The following is a 17,114-nucleotide window of genomic DNA, read 5'->3' on the forward strand; positions in this document are numbered from 1 at the left end:
CGTTCTGGACAATACCACTAATGAGGATAAGTATTAATAAGGAACAGGACAGAGGGAGGCTAAGAAATATTTAAAGAAAAAGCTGTTACCACCACATTAAATGCTCTGTAGCTAACTCTCTGGCCGCATTAATGAGGAAGTGATACCTGAACAGTAACTTTCAGCTTTACAGCTACTCCCCGAAAGACTTCAAGAAGGTGCTAATGGGATAAGAATCAAAATCAGCAATCTAGCCTACATGTAGAGAGTAGAGATGAAAGAAGATAGTATAAAATAGAAATAAGACCCTAAGGGGAGGGGATCAAAGAGTAAGAGAAAAATACTGTAGCGATCAAGAGTTGAACTTGTAATCAAACTTGAGAGAAAATATATAAGAACTAATCTCCTCAGATTGTGCCGGGATGATTTTCTTTAGATTTAACCAGTCTATCTTCATTTTTCTTGTCATCTGGATCCACTTTACTTGTTGTCTAATTCATTAAAACTCAGTTTCCCAACCCACTATTTACAAATTCATTGTATTAGGCTATTTGGGCCTAAGTTCATCTATCTTTTGGGTTTGAGAGCCAAATTGCGTCCTTATAGTGGCAATGATGGTGGTGAGGGTACTGACTAAAGTGTATTGCAGTAATGTATTTCACATTGGACAAAGTCTTCCTCTAAATTTCATTAAAAAAAAAAGTCTTCCTCTAAACGTCTTCTAAGGAATCTCTTTAAATCTATTAGGTGATGATTTGTAAAATTTTCCACGTATATTAAAATTCATATGACAAATCTAAATCAAAATTCAAGTATTTATATTTAGATTTTAAATTAAAATACTTTAAATTTATCACTTTAAAATTTAAATCAAAACTCAAATTCAAGTATCTAAACGCAACCGAAAATTATAATTTAGAATATTTCTTCAAAATGTATGTTCTCCGGTTCCTCTCCCTCTCTAACTAACATTTTAAATATTGAATTCCAAAAAGTACTTTAATTAATGTTGATTCATTCACTACTGTTTTGTATTTTTGGGCACTGTCACTATTAAAGCATAAAAAAGGGTACCCATCTAGTGGAACTAGCCAATCAAAATCATCAAAAGCAACCCTTCCAACGCATTTTGCCGATGATCTGGCTTTGCCTCCTTTTGTCCACAAACCCTTTTTCTTCTTATCTCTTTAGTCTTTGTTTACTTGAAAGTTTTGGTTGGTAGGTAGAAGTTGAATTACACCGAAACCACACAGATCTCTAATTAATTTTGTATAGATACAATAAAATTTTAATTTATAGCGTCTATTTTAGAATAACCTCTTTATCATTGATTTTCGGCGTAGAGCAAGTAAAAATCTTAAAATTTTTTATTTGACCATTAAAAGACTTACTAATTAAATTAACACACTTAAAGTGGTATTTATTTATTTGATCAAGAATTCTATTCATTTGAAGACTAATTTGACTACATGGGTATGGGCCATCAGCCATGGCAATGACATTAATTAAAGTTTCACTTTCCATGTCTGCTAAGTCCAATGAAGCTTGCTTATTATTATTTGGTTTTGATTCTTCCCAGCAGGCATGACAAAAATGCAGTCAGTTTTCCAGCTATAATTAGAAAAAGCTTGAGTTTAAAAAATAAATTAATTAAAATCACATAAAGATAGTGTGATGCAAATTCAGAAAAATCCAACTCTCACTCAAAACTGCTCAAAACTTCAAATATGATCAAATTTTAGTTATCATTAATGATGGATGGACAAATGACTAGCTTTTTATTCCTATTCATGGCTTATGTAACTGGATATTTATGCCAGTCCTATCATTTTGATTCATGAAATAAATGCAACAAAATGGAAGTAAAATTTACACTCTATAATTATTTTCTCATAAAAAAACATTTATTGTTATCAATTTATCATCTATCATCTTCGATTACTCTATTAGGATATCCGTTAACACAACTATCGCTTCATAATATCTCCAATTATCAAAGTACTCAAACGTTCAAAAAACTGACTAGTAAAATCTACAAAATATTAACAATGCCGCAAGTATAAACTTCACAACAAATTTCATAACTATGAAAACGATAAATTATAATTAGTGCAACCTCATTTTTGTGTAAAATCACAATTTATATTATTTTTTATTAAATACCAATAATAATCTAAAAACCCATAAAAAAAAATCAGAATCTAAAAAAGTCTCAATTTTTTTTTTCTTTTTGGGTTTTTCTGTTGAGAAGAATCTAAAGTCACAAAAAGATATGAAATTTGTGGCTCTATCAATCCGAGAATGTCATGATTATTATTAAAACCATTTTCCATACTGACGTGGCAACCTTGGAGGTTTCCACCAAAGGTAAAAAAAAAAATAAAAAAAAAAAGAGACAGAAAAGAAAAAACTGAAAAAGTCACTACGACACTGACACAGGTTTAAAATTAGCAACTTTTTTTTTTACTTTACCTCTAGTAGAAGCCAGAACACAGGAAACGGTGTCGTTTTTCGCTAAATCTCCTCACTATAAATCATTGCTGCAACACAAGCACACAGAGCACAGCACAGTAAAGTAAACCACACTTCAAAGTTCAAACTGAAAGAATCTGAACACATACACTCTAAACTCTCTCTCTCTAGTCTCTTCTCTTCTTCCATTTTCTAGGGTTTGAAAAAAAATCTCATTTTCCCAAGAAACAAACAGAGAACAAAGGGACAAAGCAAAGCAAAAAAAACCGAGATTCGAGAAAACCCTAGCTCCGAAGCACAGCGAGAACAAAGATTCGGGTGAAAAGAACAAACCAAACAATGTGTGGAATCTGAAGTGTTTTGTTTTCTGAGCTTTGGAAGTAGTAGAAAAACCCTAGAGAGATATGGAGAGGTCAAGATCTAAGAGGAACTACTACTATGACCAGGACTATGATTCCGAGACGGTAGGTAGGACGAGACCTCGGTACAACCACCACTACGCGGCGGCTCCGGCTCCGCAAGGCCCGCCTCACCACCGCCACCGGGGCGGGTCGGGTCGAGCCGCGAAGCCCCAGCCGGACCCGTCGCTGACCGTGACGACGTCGTACCGGATTCTGTGCCACGACATGAAGGCCGGAGGGGTGATCGGGAAGTCCGGGAGCATCATCAAGTCGATTCGGCAGCACACCGGCGCGTGGATCAACGTGCACGAGCTGATCCCCGGGGACGAGGAGCGGATCATCGAGATCTCCGACACGCGCCGGCGGGACCCGGACGGGAGAATGCCGGCGTTCTCGCCGGCGCAGGAGGCGCTGTTCCTCATCCACGACAGGATCCTCGAGAGCTCCGACGAGTTCGTCTCCGGCGCCGGCGAGGAGGGTTTTGGGCTGGTGATGAGTGGCGGGAAGGAGAGAGTGGCGACGAGACTTGTTGTGTCGAGAATGCATGTGGGTTGTTTGTTGGGAAAAGGAGGGAAGATCATTGAGCAAATGAGGATTGAGACAAAGACCCAGATTAGAATTCTGCCTAGAGATCATAGTCTACCACGTTGCGTTTCAATGTCGGAGGAGATTGTTCAGGTTCTCTGGGAACACATATACTACTTCAAAAAAGTTCAAAGTTTCAAAAAAAACCCAAATCACAAAACTAAAAATTTCAATTTGATTATGATACTTTTGTTGAGAACTACTACTAGTACTTAGTACTTAAAACCCAATCAAAATTGGATATTTGGACGGTTTAGATTGCCATGCTACTAAGTACTACTAACTACTACTACTACTACTACTTGCTTACTGTGAGTAAATGTCACTGAGAGTGTGTGTGATTATTGCCTTTTTGTAGAAGACCCAAAACAACACACCAAAAAAACCCACTGCTGTTGCTGCTGAGACTTGGAAGTGGCAGGAGATATGGTGTGTGAGACAGCCAAATTTGAATTTAAGAGGACCCCATTGATTATATTAATTGCTTTTACATCAAGACCAAAAGAACATAATTTGGTGTCTTAATGGTGTTTGGGGGTATTCCATAAAAGTATATTGTCACTTTGTTTTGATGTTGAGTTTGGTGCTTTTGGTAGCTGGTGTATTAGTTTGTGCTAATTTTTGGGTATTTTGTGGTTAGACTATATAGCAGTGAAATTGGTCTTGAAAAGGTAATTTTTGAACATCAGAGTGTTTTTTTTTTTGGATAGTTAAATACTGGGGACAGGGAGGTGGGGTTTGAACCACACATGCGGCATCATAAAGGTTGCCATTACCACTGAGCAATCACTTGAACCCCGAACTTTAGAAAGTTAATGAAGAGTAACCTGATGATATTGCCTTCTTAAATGGCCAAAATTAAACAACCATGGGCAGGTTTTTGAAATGACTAGTTACAAGGGAACAAATCTCAGTTTTGTCAGATTCTAAATTGGTCTGGTTGAAGTTGTTTTAATATGCCCAATATGTGAACATTCATAGCTGCATTTTTTCACTGTTATACTTGAACTGTCATATGTTTGGTAACAACCTTAAATGATTTTTTTTTTTTTTTTTTTTTGTGTGAGGAAATAGCAATACTTATTAGAACACACAAACATGAAAGTAGTATATAGAATTTTTGAAATAGGCTTATAATATATTATATAACCAGAGTACCACTACAAAATGCCTAACCTTTGTAATAGTAGTCTGGGGTTATAAAGACTGAAACTCTAACACACACAACCAATGTGGGATAAACATCCTGTTAGGGTACTTTTTTTTTTTTTTTACACCTAATTTTATTTGAGTACCACATATTTATACCACTAATAAGTTATTGGGTTTTTCCAAATATTTTTTACTCTATTATTACGTTAATCACAAATATTTCATATCTCTTTATCTAAATTGGGTCATGATATAAACCATCACAAAAAGCCCAAAAAACTCAATATGTTATCCAATTTTATTATCATTATTTAGCTAAGCCCAAGAATACTTAAGCTTGGCAATGTTTGAAAAAGCCCATGGTTCAAATCCATGGCAGAACAATTTTATCAATGGAATTCAAATCTATAATTAAAGCCCATGGTTTAAACCCATGACAATTTATTTATCCAAAACTCAATTCACATTAATAATATCAAAGTCCAATTCTCATTGACAATATCAAAACCAAGTTTTCGCTGGCAATATTCAAAGTCCAATTTTCATTGGCAACATCAAAACCCAATTCTCAATGGCAATATTAAAATCCAGTTCTCGCTGATAATATTTAAAACCCAATTTTCATTGACAATATTAAAGCCCAGTTCTCATTGGCAATATCAAAAGCCCAACTTACGTTGGCACTATTAAAAGCCCAAGCTAACCACTTGGCACTATTTTATCAAAAACCCAGGGTTATTAATACTTGGTAAAGTACTATATCATAGTTATTTCACTTAAAAGTCTAATAATGAACAATACTTTAAATTCTTAAACCTATTACTGTAATATTACAAGCTTATGAAATTTATGAATTATCTATTCTCAAAACTCATGACAATCATTTTATAAAAGCCCATTGACAGTTATGATTATTAGACCCATGACATTTATTTATTTAATATTATAAATTCATGTTCACTATCTATCTTACATCACAACATTCATAATATTTATTATCAAAACTCATGATAATTATTCATCCTACATGTCCATTATGATTATCTATAGAAAAACTCATGAGAACATCACATTATTCCATTATAGTTGTTGTTACCATATTTATTTAAAACTCATGGAAATTAATACCCAAAATCTATCACAAATATTTATTGAAGATCATGGATTCATTTTATTTCTACTAACAACAGAAGCCCATGAGGAGTAGAAAACCCATGGCAAAACATGTCTTTAATGCCCATTTTGTAAGCCCAAGAATCTCATGGAGTAGGGAACAAGCCCAAGCAAAGAAAGGCCATGTGGCCTAACTAAAAGTGCTGAAATGGAGCAAAGTTCCAACCCTAAAAGGTCCCAAAAAAAGGCTTGAAAGTGGGCAACCAACCCTTGTTCATCCCTAACCAAAGTATAACTAGATACCTCTACAAGAGAACTAAGTATTTGAGAATGAACTAAGGGCTATCCCATCAGTTTTCTGCCACACTCTACCTGACGTAAACAATGCCCAAGGGCTGTCATATCAACTGAGGTCTAAAGGATGATGAAACTCTATCATCTTCCTCAAGATTGTATCTCCAATGGAAGGGGAGCCGAAACCAAATTATCCAAATTTCAACAAATTGATGCTATAAATGATAAAAACGTCGAAAACGTGATTCATATGCCAAGTCCATGAATCCTAAATGGGAAAAATTGAGAACATGTGGTTTGGAGGGCATAAAAGGATCTCCAACGAAACCCCCTAAAATAAGCTTAGAGCTTGATACTTGGCTTGGGGTATTAAATCTTACTTCTTGGGGGTCCAAATCTTAGTTGCAGCATTAGGATTCGTTCTTGATACATGCCTTAATCATATTGATTTAGCTCAACCCCAAAAAACCTGGCATTAAATGTAAAGCACTCTAAAATCCCATCATTACCCAAAGAAGCAAGGCAGGCCCTAAAGTAAACCTCCTACTTCTGGCCAAAAATCTCAAGAAGATTAGTCATGATCCATCACCTCTGATTAGTCTTGAGATTTTTGGATTCTTGTCAATTAATGTTTCTCTAAAGCTCCATTATAAAAACATAAGCAATTAACCAAAAAACAGCTAGCTACCCTGAAACTCTTGGTTTGTTTACTACTTTGCTCATGGTTTAGCTTTCCTCAAGCTTACCACTCATCATCTTTAGCCCACACTAATCTAATCTCATATGCTTTTTCCCTCTTCACACAATCCCAACCCATAAAAGTCTCTTAACTAATCATAAATAGCCCGCCACTCACAAAAAGCCTTAATCTTAGCATTAATCCCATCTCACTAAAATAAAGCTCACATTTATCTCATTCATGCCTTATAAATACATACTCACCAAAATCTTAACTTAATACTTGTTGCACTGAGCTGTGGATCTTTCTCTCCCTTCATTCCATCCTATTTTTCTTCTTTTATTTGTAACTATGGATCCTTTAATCATTGTTTATTATTATTATGATGATGAAGGCCACAATGTTTTGGATACTATGAAAATTTTTCCTTATGTTAACTTAATAATAATAAGGAGAATATATGATTTTTACTATGTAAACACACTTATTAACCTGGAATTACCCTACTGCTGGAGATAATACCATACCGCTAGAAGATTGATTTGAACTATGATGCTGTAAAAGGACTAATAATATAACAAACTAACAACAGTAACATGTTTATTGTGTTTTATCATTGTTTTCTTATTAGGGTGCAGCCTCTATCTCTTGCTTGGGCGGACTTACACAACACCGAAAGCAGGGGCGTAGCTACATTGGTGGCTGGGGGGGCCATGGCCCCCCCAAAAGTTTTAAAAAAAATTTTAGAGTAGGTAAAATTGCATACTTGAACCATTTTTCTAAGAATTGGCCCCCACATGAAAAATTATTTGGCCCCCCCAATTTGTCGACGTTTAGTGTTCTTTGCAAAGTTGCTTTTCATCTTTTAATATTTTCTCTCATTTATTATTAGTCTTGACTGTTGACACTCCTTCATGTGTCAAACTATTGACTTGATTAGAAGTTTTACTTTTTTAATTCCCAAGCTTCAATATATTTTTCTGATTTGATGTGAATTGATATTGCTCTTTATTGTTATTATATTGCTCTATGTTGTAAGTTGAGATTGTTGTCCGTATCTATTGCTACTTGCTAGTAAATGTTGCTCTTTATTACCGAATATACCTGTTGCTATTTTTCCTCTGTTTTTTCTACTCTATTTTGTTGTGGCCATTTTTTTGGCTTTGTATTCTTTCTTTTCTTTGTATAAAATTTATAATTTTTTCTTAAAAAATAGTGCTGAGCTTATTTGAAACTAGCAAAAATGACTTTAAGATCTTCAGAAGTACTAGAGTGTTCTTCTCCTTTTCTTTTTCTTTTTTTATATATATTTTTTTTAAATGAAACCAATTGATAAGCTTTATTCAAAATACAAAGTCATCTTGTATCTTTATATATAATTTCATATTGGCTTATAAGGATTTTGTTATTTTTAATTCTAAAAATTTTATATTTTCTTTTAGATGTAATTGTTATATTTATATTTAATTTCTTGAATGGTTTCAACTTATGGTTGTTAAAAGGACTAAAAGAAACTTAGAAGGGAAAATGAACTTAAGATACTTAATTGGTCATTTAGTTTTTTTAAGTGCTAATAAGAATTACATTGATTTTTTAAATGAAACCAATTGATAAGCTTTATTCAAAATACAAAGTCATCTTGTATCTTTATATATAATTTCATATTGGCTTATAAGGATTTTGTTATTTTTAATTCTAAAAATTTTATATTTTCTTTTAGATGTAATTGTTATATTTATATTTAATTTCTTGAATGGTTTCAACTTATGGTTGTTAAAAGGACTAAAAGAAACTTAGAAGGGAAAATGAACTTAAGATACTTAATTGGTCATTTAGTTTTTTTAAGTGCTAATAAGAATTACATTGGTTAAACCAATGCACAAAAACATATATATAGCATTTTGAGTTTTTCTTGAATTGTGACTCACTACGAGATAGTTTAACCTCGGCCTCCCCAAACCAAAATTTCTAGCTCCGCCCCTGACCGAAAGCCTTTGGGCTTTATTTCAAGGGTCCATTGTCGAGTTTCGGCTTGGCTACCTCATATTCTATTTGGGAACATCAAAATTTTCTCCTCAACACATCCCTATATATATATATATATATTTGAGAAAATAGTAATACTTATGTTGACCAAAAATAGTTTTCCATTGACTTTTTTTTTTAATTTTTTTTTTATGCTATCAAACACTGGAAAACACTGAAAACTATATTTACAAAAAAATTTCATCGAAACAAATAAAGTGCTAGACTAATTTTGATTGGTCGTTCCAATAAAATTATGGTTTGCTACTCTTAAAAGACACTAAAATTATGTTTGTAGGGTCAAGATTTGTAGTACAAGTCCAAAAGATGTGGGATGTGAGCTCAACGAGCCCAATACAATGAATTTGTAGAGAGTTGATGAAAGAGCTGGGCTATTTGTGAATTAAACAATGGATAATAAAGATTTAAAAGAAGAATAAGCACAAAAACACACTTGAAATTTGATTAAATTGGTGTCCGAAGAGATAAACTACTGTTCTTGAAAGTTAAGACAATCCTTAGTGCTACAGTAAATTTTTCTCTTCCTTCTTTTTCTATTTTCTCCGATTCCTCTCTTATGGGGGATCTTTTACATTATATAGTTTCCTTTCAGGCCATCTTGATCGTACACTTGTTAATCATCTAAGCCTTCACTAAAGTATATGTCCCATTAGACATCTTCTTTGACTCTGTGTGAATAGTGGTGGTTGAGATTGCACTGTTCAGGGGTCTTTTCTACATAAAAGTGGCCAGAAAAGTTGCTGCAGTGCATTTAATGCGGTAGTAGCAGTTTTTCCTTTAGATATTTCTATATTTTTATCATTTTTATATATGCCTGAAGTTCATCCTTATCGTTGGAGTTTCTTGGAAGGTTACCTAAATCGCCGAAGTACTTGCTTGACCGATATTCATCGTATCCGAGAAGGATACACTCCTCGGACTATATTCCATTATCTTTTCCTTACGTGATTCTCCACTGTGGGGTCTTTTTCAATAATTTGCTCCTCCGGACGTATTCACATCTTCAAATAGGGCCCAAGACTCAATATACGAACTTGGACTTTTATCCCCACAATGTTGTTTTGATTTTATTCTTATTATTTCATTGATGATGGATAACAGTAAGTTTTAAATATGTATTTAGCGGAAATCCTGAAACAATATCAAAATATTATGTTTCAATAAACAAATTAGAACGGATATTGAAAACAATTTGATTGAGTAGATGATGGTTGTGGTGTGTAAGGAGAGAGAATTAAAAAAAAAAAAACATATTTTAAAGAAATCGAGTTCAAAATGAATAGTATGACATGGATGTTTTGAAAAGTGGTTAAAAGTGGATTTCACTTAATTCAACTAATAAAATCTCTTATGGTTGAAAAAGAGTTTTGGAGAATATATATATTCTTATACAAATTAACGTTTATGCTCAGATTAAAAACAAATCGAACCGGTTCGCAAATGTTACCTTTAAAAGTTACGGGTCAAATACCCCAGCCCAACCAATGATGGCATTGTCGTAGTTTAGGCAAGAATTCGGTGGCAATAGGTAAAGGAAGCAAAAGAGAAAGACACAGAGAGATAACGCAGGGTCCAGCTATGGCGATTTCCACACTACTACCCTTCTTCACTCTCTCTCCTTCTTCTTCTTCTTCAGCTCCACCTGTAATTTTCTCTCTCCTTCGCTTTCCTAGAAATAATTTTCTGTTTGTTTCTCTATAAAGCTTTTCAACAAATAAAGTATAACCAACCAAAAAAAAAAAAAAAAAAAATTTAGTGTTAATGTTATAATCTAAGTAAGTAATAACTTAAATCTGAAAATCTTATTGTGTTTTAATTTCTCATTCATTACATTTTTTTTTGTTTGGTACTATGTTTAGTCCGTAGTTGTTTTTTTGTTGTTGTTGTCGGAAATGTAGAGAATTGAGATAGGAGCTGGAAATTCATGGAGGCTGAGTTGTTCTATTCGCTCGCAGGTTAATATTTAGTTTTGTTGCTTATGTTGGAAATTATTAAATTAAGTTTTTTTTTTTTAAAATAAAAAATATGTAATTTATTAGTTTCATGTGTAAATCATGTGAAGGTAATGTCGAAAATGCAAAAGGATGGTCGTGGCCGGCGAGTGTGGCGGCGAAGGAAATTGGTACTTAGAAAATTCTCCTATTTATTTTATATTTAAATTTTTTTTTTTTTTGGGTAGATAATATAATAGAATGACCGAAAAGAATACATGTGACTGACCTTGACTAATTATGTGTGTGTCGCGGCTTAGAGGATGACCTGAAATAACACGAGTAGAAAAAGTTAAAAAAGACACTAGTTTGGATATCATTGAATGACGGAGATGATGATTTGTAAAAAAAAACTCTTAATTAGTCTGTTGAGGGTTTTTTTTTTTTTTGGTTGTAATTACGTGTCGTTGATAGAAATTGGAAGAATTTTTTTGAGGGTAGTGTTATTAAAATGATTTTTTCTCATTCAAAAATGGATTGTTAGTGCATTGGTAACTTTAACTCTGCTAGGAAATAGTAGCAATTGGTGGAGACCTTGAGATTAGAGATGATTATCTTCTGTAGTAAAATTAAGGGGTAGGTGCTGATTGCTAGGAAGGGAGTAGAATTTGCAGTTTAAAGGTAGTCTGCACTGGTGAAAAAGTAGTCGTGATTCAGGGTTCCAAAAGCTTGAGGAGTGGATTTATCATTTTAGCTAAAAGCTAACGGATGAAGGGAGGCTTAAATGGGATTAATAAGAGCTTTCTCTTGCTCTTGCTTATTAAATTGGAACATGTGATTCATGCTGTTTATCTCATATAATAAGGAAGCAACTTTTCATGCTATTGGTTAGAATTTTGGGTGGCTTGTACATTTTCTAATGTGGTAATGTGTATTTTTCTATATCTTAATTATTGGCTAGAATGGCTAGCTGGGTATTTTACCGATCAAGCTAAATACTGATGAGAGTATGACAGGAAGCTCTGACCTTGCATGAATGTCAATGGGGGAAGTAATTCTAGCCTACTACCAGGACTTGGGACTTGGGAGTAATTAGAGAAAGTCTTAAGACTTAAGAGTTCCAGTCAGAAAAATTTAATTGTTTAACAACTGAATCTGATTGCAAATTAGCCATTTCGTGTGCAAGATAGGACATTTTATTCGTCAACATAAGTTAATGGAAATAAACTTCTGTGTGGATGCTGTTCTTATAAAATTCAAGTTGACACCAGAAGGAAAATGGCCATTTCCCACTACTGATTTAACTGGAGTGCCTTACGTTAGCTTTTAGTTTGTATCCCCTATAACCAAACAGAAATCCTTTGATTATTCTGCTTAATCCTGATGAATGCATTATTTAGAGCTAAGGTAAGATACTCCCAACAGCCTTGTAGCTCAGTGGCATTGTTTGGTTTCTTTTATGAGGGGAATCAGGGTTTGAATTCCTCTTCCCCCACTTGTTGTAACAATATATTGAATATAGCTACGGCAAGATACTAGGACAGCAAGATACTAGGCGAGCAGTTTAGTATTGCAGCAGCTGCTTCTTATGCATTATTGTTTATCTGCTTGAGAAATGAAATTGTGATTGAATCACAATTTAATATACTTGCTGAGACAATAATTGTTGTGATTATGTTATTGGAAAACCTTCTCTCACATGCTCATTAGCATTGTCTAGTAGTACTCATGCAGTAATTTCTTTGTTTTAGACGAAGAAGGATGACGTGTTGCGCTACCAAATGGAGCGAGTTCCTTTCCTTGAGGAGCAGGAGAGGAAGATAAAGGAATCGGGAAAGGTAATGACTATGGACATTGAAAGATTGTTGCTATCAGAGGAGAACCGGTTTGCTTTTGTGAATGAGGTAGCTGCCGAGGCCAATAGCTATGTTGAGAACAACCCAGATGAGTATGGAGGTAAGAAAAAAGCAGTCCTTCATGTGCTCAGTAATCGTGTGAACGATTTGGGGGCTTACCGAAAAGATGCATATGAGGAATCTGATCCCTATAAGCCTGGGCCTAATTATATGAAGGAATTCTATACATAAGGTTAAATTGATATATTATGTTGCTGAAAGTTGTAATTGTTAGTTTCTTTAAAGACTGTCAGTGTATTCTTATCTTCCTTGACCTTTTTATTATATCCAATGGTTGTTTACTTCTTGTATATGCATGCAAGCTTACATTTTTTTTCCCGGTAAGGTACACATTTATCCAGTGGGTTTCGATTTTGAACCCACAACCTTATTATCCACGTATTCTTATGGAAGGAGGAACTGTCATTTGAGTTAAATTTAGGAAGCTACATTCATAGTGAATTTTGAAAATCTGGGCAAATAGTACATGAAACATAAATTTCTTTGGAAATGCTTATAGGAAATAACCAGCCAGCTCCTCTGGGTAAGTGTTACCCGGTATCAGCAAACTCATCTGAACTATTAATATAACCAGTTGCAGACGCTCGCAATGCTTAGAAAAATTTGACAATTTGTTTTTTTTATCCTAACAAAATATAGATTATAAAATATTTTTTTATTTTTTAAATTAACTATTTATATTGTTATACTGTTATTTGAAAGTTTTTAAAATTTTTTAATTTCGTAATTTTTTTAAGGAAACATAATGCTTTTTAAAGCTAATTATTATAAATGGATTGAAGTATATTGAAATGCTACACTAATGTGGTTTAATAGTAACAACAATAAATGTTACACTTCATATTATATAGATTATCAATGAAACATATCTGGTGCAAATAACTATTCATTTCTCTGGCCAAGCAAATTGGTGCTTACAAAGATTTTCTTTTACCCTTCCCAATGAGTTATGAATTTTGGAACAAATGAAATTTCTTTCTTGTAAACAATAGAAGAGAATGAGATTATGAATCGACGATGGATTCAATCAATCTGGTATAAGCACTGTAAAACTCATTTTTGAAATTTAATGAAAGGATTATAAAAGTTATTTTCATTTTCTCAACAACTTGAAGCAGTACTTTTTAAAGAAGTACTCATCATGTTCTTTCTTCAGAAGCAAAGCTTGTGGGTAAATCAAATATATGATGAACCAGTTGTTGTTTCTAAGCTGGCTCTATAATTCTCTTTTATATATATATATATATATATAAAGCTGCCTATAATTTTTACTAGTTTCAAATAAAACACCTATTGAGGTCTAAAAAGTCACAATGTTGCACAAAGGCTCAAAATGACATAGAGAATTGAACTCCATAAAAAATAAAATACTTGAGCTTGTAATAAAGAAAAATGATGGTAGGCCCAAATCCATTAAAGGGCTTAAGAAGGAACCCAAACCCACGAGTGAGTTAGCCTTAGAACTCATGAAACGAAGGGAAGAAGAAAGCCCAGCCCGCCAAGGTTAGAAAATCGCTAGGGAGTCTAGCGATAAGAACTGGGCTGGGATACTTAGGGATTACCAGGAGTCTGGGATCTTCGGGTTGTGCAGCAAAACCAGGGTTGGATTAAGACAGTTTAATGGGGGTGCCAGGAAACACAAGGAATGAGAACAGATAAATCCTTATCAGCCACCTAATGATGCAGAAAAAGAATGAAAAGGCTTGGAAGCCAACAATTCATGAACAAAGGGCTTGTACCTCGAGGAACCCAGAAAGAAGAACCAGCAGGAAGGTGGCTGGGAAACTTTCAACCTGGCAGGAAGAATTCAGCTCACTTAGAAAAAATGACAAAGGGAAAAACAGCAAAAAGTTGAGTTTGAAAAGGTGGGATTTAGAAGTCTTGAAAGAAGAAGGACCAAAGGTTAGCATTTTAGGGATACTCCAGAACGAAAAGTCAGCAAGAGGCTTTTGAGGAAAAAACCCTAAAAGAAAAAAAGATTGAGGAATGAGAAAGGGACCAGCCACCAATGTTGTTGGCACAACATTGGTTTTGGTACCCAGGGGAACAAATGGGGGGAATCAGGGGTACCTCGGGAACCCTAAGATGACACTATAAAAAGAGAAGCAGCCAATAGTGAAGGGCATTCAGTAACAGTGAATTAGAGTAGAATTATTGAGAAAACTCTGTTAGAATTCAAAAAAAGAGAGAAAAGAAAGGGAAATACTACCCGGTATCCTCAAACAGCCACTAAAAAATATACTCGGATTCAAAGAGATTCAAACTTTACAAGTCTTAGAGGTCTGAAGAGCAATCTAAGTTTGTAATTTTTGAACTTATTTGGAACTTGTAACACGTCTTAGTGAACGTAGTGTATTACACAATTAAGAAAGTAATAGAATATTTTACATTGTTTTAAGGATCCTTAACGCTTTATTTTTGTGTCTTTCTTTACCACTTTGTCCCTTTGTTGTTTTTCTTGCTGTTTAATGCATATATTTCTTATTTGTTAGCATGTATGTGTTTTAGGATTTATGTTCTGTGCACCATCTGGTTCGAAATCAGCCCATTTAGATGCGGTGAACCAAGCTTAGTTCCTTAAAACAACAAGTAAAGGGCTCAAGATTCTTGTTTCTACTTGAGCCTGGGTACTGTCCAAAAAAGAAACCACACAACACCTCTAGGCGTAGCAGAAATTATCTTATGCAAGTTTGCTAACACTAGAAAATAAGAAAATTTTCTCTCTCAAAAAAAAGAAAGAAGAAGAAAATAAGAAAAACCACAGCCATGCATTCGGTAGAAAAGCCAATTGTCATGCTTGTCAATTTCCCAATAATATATCTGAATCTCACCCTCCTTTAATATCAAATGACTTTATCCACTCTTCATTTGTTTTGATACAAAATGATTTCTTCATTTTTATTTTAAAAAATTGATTGTTTTTCAGAAAATATTTTCTATCACATGCCCCGCACAAAAAATTATTAAAATTCCTTATAATTATATGAGCAAAAGCTTTTATTCATGAAAAATGATCCTAGGGTAAAAATTTGTGGCAATTTGGGAGCTCAAATTGGAAACAAGCACTATTTCAGAAAATGTAATTTTCTCTATTAAAACATTTTCATTTTTACCAAACACCCCCAAAAAAAAAAAAAAAAAAAAAAAATATATATATATATACATATATTTTTTTTTTTGTTGTTATAATATTGCTTGTGTGAATTTTTTTTTTTTGTGATATCTCACCCACTATAGGGCCCACCCCTAAGTGAGATGGATGAAGTATATTTTCAGAGTATCCAATAATTATCTTATGTATTAATATGACGTTGGGATTGATGGAGGGGTTAGATTAGGTCAAATGTCTTTTACTTGCATCAAAAAAAAAAAAAAAATGTCTTTTACTCCTTTGCTCTTGGCCACATAGTTGATTTGAATGTGGTTCAACTACGCGTTAATTTGTGTCTATTTGAGAACGGTTTATTTAATTGTTTTGTTGAAAAAAATTTATTAAAAGTGTATTTAAAGTATATTTTTACTTTGAAAAAAAAATTAGGAAAATTTTAGAAAAAAAAGAAAAGAAAAGAGATTTTAAAAAGTTATATATAAAAGCTAAAAGCTAAGCTCTAGTCAAACAAAAATTTTCTATATTTATTTCCCTCTAATTTAATATCTCTTGTATAAGGACAATCAATATATTAAATATATTTTCAAAATAATGATAATTAAGTTGTTTTAATAGAAAAATGAATAAATAACTTAAATTTCTACATTAAAAAAACGCGTAGAGGTTAATGAGAGGTTCCATTAACACCAGAAATATGTCAAGAAAAGTGAAGCAAAAACATTGAAGCTAGTAGCTAGGTGAAGGGAAAGTGCTATGGAGTCAAGTCGTCAACTTACTTCATAGCTAAATAATAAAAAAACTTAAATCAATATTTATTCATTTTAAAAAAAAATCAAAACTAGTAAATACATTATTTGTAGATGCATTTACATACGCATGAGAAGACAAAAAGAACGGACTCGATTAGCACCACAATTGAAGCCAGGTAGGCGAAGGGAAAGTGCTAAGGACTGTGGAGTCGAGGATTTTATTAAAAAATAACCAAATTTCTAAAACTATATTATTAGTTAGGCAAGGTTTGAAACATATTTGGTTTATAGCAATTCGACTTTTTTAGAGTCGATTTTGCCCTTTGAAAATCCACTAGGAAATCGAGTGTTAGAAACTCGATTTTGGAAATCGAGTTTTAGAAACTCGATTTCCTAGTGGATTTTCAAAGGGCGAAATCGACTCCAGAAAAGTCGAATTGCTATAAACCAAATATGTTTCAAACACTTGCTTAACTAATAATATAGTTTGAAATTTATAGTTATTTTTTAAAAAACCCTGGAGTCGACTTCAAGAATATATAAATAATATTTAACTCTTTTGCTGTCGCCCACACATTTGATTCGAACACATGAAGTTTCTCTGTTGTTGGAAGCTATGGGAGGGAGCACGTACACCCCCATTAAATTTCCAGTTTTCACACTCTATCAAAAAAAGAGAGCTTCACAA

The 17,114-nt window shown here is 33.5% G+C and overlaps 2 protein-coding genes across 2 annotated transcripts; both read left to right on the forward strand.

Moving 5' to 3' along the window:
- Positions 1 to 2,517: 2,517 nt before the first annotated feature.
- Positions 2,518 to 3,691, forward strand: LOC112034612 (RNA-binding KH domain-containing protein RCF3). Its single transcript, XM_065778723.1, has one exon. It carries the CDS (start codon positions 2,856 to 2,858, stop codon positions 3,651 to 3,653), a length of 798 nt encoding a protein of 265 aa, XP_065634795.1. The 5' UTR covers positions 2,518 to 2,855; the 3' UTR covers positions 3,654 to 3,691.
- A 6,502-nt stretch (positions 3,692 to 10,193) lies between these two features.
- LOC112034618 (protein PLASTID TRANSCRIPTIONALLY ACTIVE 7) lies at positions 10,194 to 12,858 on the forward strand. The gene is made up of 4 exons (XM_024067436.2): positions 10,194 to 10,365; positions 10,620 to 10,676; positions 10,784 to 10,843; positions 12,404 to 12,858. Exons 1-4 carry the CDS (start codon positions 10,300 to 10,302, stop codon positions 12,737 to 12,739), a joined length of 519 nt encoding a protein of 172 aa, XP_023923204.1. The 5' UTR covers positions 10,194 to 10,299; the 3' UTR covers positions 12,740 to 12,858.
- Positions 12,859 to 17,114: the final 4,256 nt, after the last annotated feature.

This window comes from Quercus suber, unplaced genomic scaffold (assembly GCF_002906115.3).
Source record: "Quercus suber isolate HL8 unplaced genomic scaffold, Cork oak 2.0 scaffold_189, whole genome shotgun sequence".
NCBI lineage: Eukaryota > Viridiplantae > Streptophyta > Magnoliopsida > Fagales > Fagaceae > Quercus > Quercus suber.

Excerpts from the sequence above, each read along its gene's own strand:
- LOC112034612 (XM_065778723.1), top strand. The coding sequence starts at position 2,856 with ATGGAGAGGTCAAGATCTAAGAGGAACTACTACTATGACCAGGACTAT.
- LOC112034618 (XM_024067436.2), top strand. The coding sequence starts at position 10,300 with ATGGCGATTTCCACACTACTACCCTTCTTCACTCTCTCTCCTTCTTCT. Across the intron at positions 10,677-10,783 it reads GTTGTTCTATTCGCTCGCAG|GTAATGTCGAAAATGCAAAA; the intron begins GTTAATATTTAG and ends AATCATGTGAAG. Across the intron at positions 10,844-12,403 it reads TGTGGCGGCGAAGGAAATTG|ACGAAGAAGGATGACGTGTT; the intron begins GTACTTAGAAAA and ends TCTTTGTTTTAG.